At 32.3% G+C, this 4,441-nt stretch overlaps 1 protein-coding gene across 1 annotated transcript; it reads right to left on the minus strand.

Annotated features, from left to right (window-relative positions):
- LOC129951296 (ornithine decarboxylase 1-like) lies at positions 1-1,832 on the minus strand. The gene is made up of 7 exons (XM_056063381.1): positions 1,546-1,832; positions 1,189-1,438; positions 991-1,114; positions 714-887; positions 398-646; positions 271-333; positions 1-209 (listed from the first exon to the last, which is right to left on the minus strand). Exons 1-7 carry the CDS (start codon positions 1,724-1,726, stop codon positions 60-62), a joined length of 1,191 nt encoding a protein of 396 aa, XP_055919356.1. The 5' UTR covers positions 1,727-1,832; the 3' UTR covers positions 1-59.
- Between the last annotated feature and the right edge of the window lie 2,609 nt (positions 1,833-4,441).

Here is a 4,441-nt window from a genome sequence, read left to right on the forward strand (position 1 = left end):
TATGCTTTTAAATATTTTATTTAAAATATAATGTGTCACATCGAAACACAACCCGTTTATTATAAAAAATCGCTTCTTAAAAAATATCGGGTCTTAGGAACACTAAATCCATTAAATGGACTGGCAGTAGGAATGGTGTAAGCTCCCATGTTTGGAAAGGCAATAAAGTCTCCCTCTTTCAAATTCGGAAGATACAAGTTATCACATATCTAAAAAGATAAATCCATCATTGATATTGTTCCTTAATATTTAATTATTTCCACAACAAACCTTATCGAGTGCATCACAAGTTGGTCCCCAAATTAAGCTATTGAATGTTTCTTTCACTTCACTCTGTATACATAAAAGATCGTTGCAATTTATTCATATTAAAAGAAAAGTAATAATAATTAATTACCTCGAAATGAATTGCTTTGATATTGATGTGATCATACAGAAGACAATTGAATGTTCCATATGCCCCGTCGTTGATATAATACATAATCTTCTTGAGTCTTCCATCGGTGTCTCTGATTTCACGTTTAGAATAAACTTTACAAACAAGTGTGTACGCAGCTGCTACAAAGTAACGTCCAGGCTCCCCAATAACTCGCACCGGAATGCCCTTAAAATATTTGTCCACAGAACTGTTAACTACCCTAGCAATCTACAATAAACCGATAATAAATAGTTATTAATCTATGCCATATCATGGATTTAATGTAAACTTGTACTTTTGCAAACATAGCATCGTTATCGCCAGGGAATCCACCGCCAATATCAAGTAATGTCATATGATGGCCGATTAGTTTTCCGAATTTGAATAACTGGGCACCTGTAGAAATAGCCCTTTCATATGCTGGATAATCGCTGCACCCGGATCCAACATGGAAACTCACACCAATAACCTGTCAAAAATTAAATTTAATACATGAGGTGTTTTTAAAAATTGTGATTTTTTCATTAGACTACACTATATTACTATTAAATAACAATTATGGTTCTACTTACGTTCATCCCTAAACTTCCAGCTAGTAGAATCACTGCAGCAGCATCTTCAAAGGCGTCGCATCCAAACTTATCGCCAAGTGGACACAGTGCGTTTTCAGCTTCCGAAAGAAATCGAAGAACCACACTTAAAAATAAATATAAGTTTCAGCAACAAAAATTCATTTATTTAGTTCTTTTTTTTTTAAACAAAATACTTACTTGGACTCGCCAAAACTTTTAAAAATCTTATACAATTCAAATTCATTATCCACGGTGCTATCAGTGACGTTTTCCGACTTTGCATATTCAATGTGCGAAGTCGCCTTCATAGGATTCGCAAAAATGATCCGTTCTGGACTTACACCCAGCTCAAGAACTTGTTTTATTTCATTCTTCGATGCACAATCAAATCCGGCGCCAAGATCAGCAAGAGTTTTTATAATATAAGGATCATCGTTACACTTAACAGCTTTAGAAAGAAGAACAAAATTAACAATTTCAAGTTAAATTTAAAACTTTAAAAAACATTTCCAATTAGACTAATTTATTGAAAAATTGAAACAAAACTATTTTTACCATAATATGGGGTTACATTCGGCATGAGTTGCTTCCATGTATAAAATTTATTTATTACAGTGGTCAAATCACATATATTGAGAGCTTCGTCCATATTTTTTAAATTAAATTTTTTAATTTCATTTTTCAATTGAAATTTTCCTTTGTAGAAATTAATTGTTTGTGATACGGCGGTCGGCATTTTGAAAATATTTTAATTTAAATTTGTTTTCAAGTTAAGGACTGTTCTCTTTAGACGGTAGTGAAAAGACTGAATGATTCGATGTGTAAGCAGGTGCCTTTTAAAAGAGTCCGTTAGTTATGAGTAGATACCATATCGCTGCTACATAGGTAATAAGTAATAACTAACTGTTTATTGAAATCATACTCAATTACCAAATTTGTTTTGAGTTTTTATTTGAGATAATTTCTGACCATACATATTTGATATATAACATTCATCACATAGCACCTTGGTGTATACTTAATATAGGGTGATTTTTTAACGTGATTCAAATGCTGGAAATAAATAAATACATTTCAGGTTAGTATTTTTAATACAATTTTTAATAATCCTACTTCTATCTTCTAATGGTTGTCGCTTGTTTTGTTTTCTTTTTGTAAAATATGCATTTTTATATAATTAGTTTTAATTCAAGATTAACAATTCAAAATTTAATCAAGTTTTACATAAAATTGAATGGATCACAGGCTGCAACGTAGAATGGTTAATTGTTTTTTTTTTGTATCAAATTGTTTACCTTAAGGCCCAACTATAATAGACTTAACCGAGCTTAAGCCAGCTTAAGGGAACGAACCAATACGCAGCCTTATATGTCACTAACCATAATAGACGTTCTGTCAGTTTCTTTACATGTCAAATTTGCTTAAGTTACTTGAATCCAGTGTGGTTCCTTTTTGTTTTACGATATCTTCTGATAACTTTTCGCTCGGTTTTGACATTAGCTTACTTTCGGTAAGCTTAAGCCAGCTTAAGGGAAGGAACCAATACGCAGCCTTATATGACACTAACCATAATAGACGTTCTGCTCAGTTTTCTTAAATTTTGCTAACTTTCGCGCAACTACGCAAGAGTCATTTGAATGGCTCGAGCTTAAGCAAATGTAAAATTTGCTTTAGTGACTTGAATCCATAATGGTTACTTTTTGTTTTGACGATAACTTCTGATAGCTTTTCGTTCGGTTTTGACATTAGCTTACTTTCGGTTAGCTTAAGCCAGCTTAAGTGAACGAACCAATACGCAGCCTTATATGTCACTTACCAGTTACCATAATAGACGTTCTGCTCAGTTTCGTTAAATCTCGCTAACTTTCGCACACTTGCGCAAGGGCCATTTAAATGATTCGAGCTTAAAGGCCATAAGTAAACGTGCGAATACAAAGAATCTCAATACGAGTGAACATAATCGAGTCTAGGTCCGTTTCGTTAATTTTTTATCAGTTTCGTTAACTTAAGCAAACTTAAGCAAGGGCGATCCCAGTCGCTCGCCCCATAAGTAAAATCTGACATATAGATACGTTAGCAAAATTGCTTTATGGCTATCCGCAGTAATTTCACAAACTTAATTAAATTTTCGTTGGGTTTTTGACATAATCTTATGTTTGCTTATGCCTATTATAGTTGGGCGTTAAGCAAGTGTCAAATTTGCTTAAGTTACTTGAACCCATTATGGTTACTTTTTGTTTTGACGATAACTTTTGATAACTTTAAGGTAATGTCAACCTTAATTTCGGTTAATTCTATTATAGTTGGGTCTTTAGGTCAAATTCAATCAAAATGCATGTACTTAATAATAACAATAATATTGAATTAGACTTATTTGTTTGTCTATTTTTAAAAAATCAGTTTGACATTAAATTTATTTATCCTAACTTTTGCAGGTAAGATTATTCTATTACCTAATAATGTATATTAAGGACTAAGTTTTGCTTTTTGTTGGTAGTTCAGTGCTTAAAAATAAGCATTAACTGGCTCATGATCTCACTATCGTAAAATTGGCCCTAAATGTTCACACATTCATGTGTGCTAATACTGACAATAATTATTTTTATTTATTAACTCCTCGCAGTTGGCAGTACCCATGAGAAAAAAACTTTAAGATGGTACTTACCATCATACCGTGCATAAATACACTGCTAGCGCCCAGAATTACGTCGTATTCCAGTGAGATAAGGAGGGACTGGCAAGTTCGCACAAATGTCTGATGATATTATTTCTCATCATAAGAAAATGGGCAGGTTCAAACGACTTAAGGGACTTGAAAGTAAAGCAAGTTTCCAGCATCTGATTGGCCAGCTGCCAAAAATTTGCCTTCTAGTTAAGGCAACTTTATTGGTAAGTTGACTGAAAGTTAGTCAAGAAAAATCTCCCTAACTATCAAGCCAAGTCAAATTATGTCAAAATGACAATTTATCATGTCTCTTCATTCAACTAAAAGCTGAACTTTATTACTCAATGATTTATTTATTTTCTGCACAACTTCATATAATGATTTCTTTAAAAAGGTTTCTTATAAATTTGGAAAACAAATAAGTCATTTTTCTTTACAATACAAAACGTGATGAACTTGTAGCTTGTCTGAGAAGTGTTTTGTAGACAATAAAGATTTTGGTAGTTTGTGTACTATGAACTTGACGTAGAGGTTTGTGAGGTAAAGTTCTGAATTTGAAATTGGTGACACTTGGAAAACTAACTAGTTGACTTGGTCAAAATTTACGTTCAAAGAATAAAGTTGACTGCAAATGAAGTTCCTTATGTTCCCTGAACCTGCCCAATGCTAAGTTATTTTTCACTAAAGGTGAAGTTATTCCTATAACAGTTTATACGTTTCTTTTTTTTTCATTTAAAAAAAAATATCGTTGAATAATTATGTTATAAAAATATTAAATAAAGGTTA

Source organism: Eupeodes corollae, chromosome 3 (genome assembly GCF_945859685.1).
Source record: "Eupeodes corollae chromosome 3, idEupCoro1.1, whole genome shotgun sequence".
NCBI lineage: Eukaryota > Metazoa > Arthropoda > Insecta > Diptera > Syrphidae > Eupeodes > Eupeodes corollae.

Bases quoted from the DNA above. Each gene is read 5' to 3' on its own strand.
- LOC129951296 (XM_056063381.1), bottom strand. From the start codon at position 1,726: ATGCCGACCGCCGTATCACAAACAATTAATTTCTACAAAGGAAAATTT. The intron at 1,115-1,188 runs GTAAGTATTTTG...TTTATTTTTAAG, and splicing joins AAAAGTTTTGGCGAGTCCAA to TGTGGTTCTTCGATTTCTTT. The intron at 334-397 runs GTAATTAATTAT...TTATGTATACAG, and splicing joins TCAAAGCAATTCATTTCGAG to AGTGAAGTGAAAGAAACATT.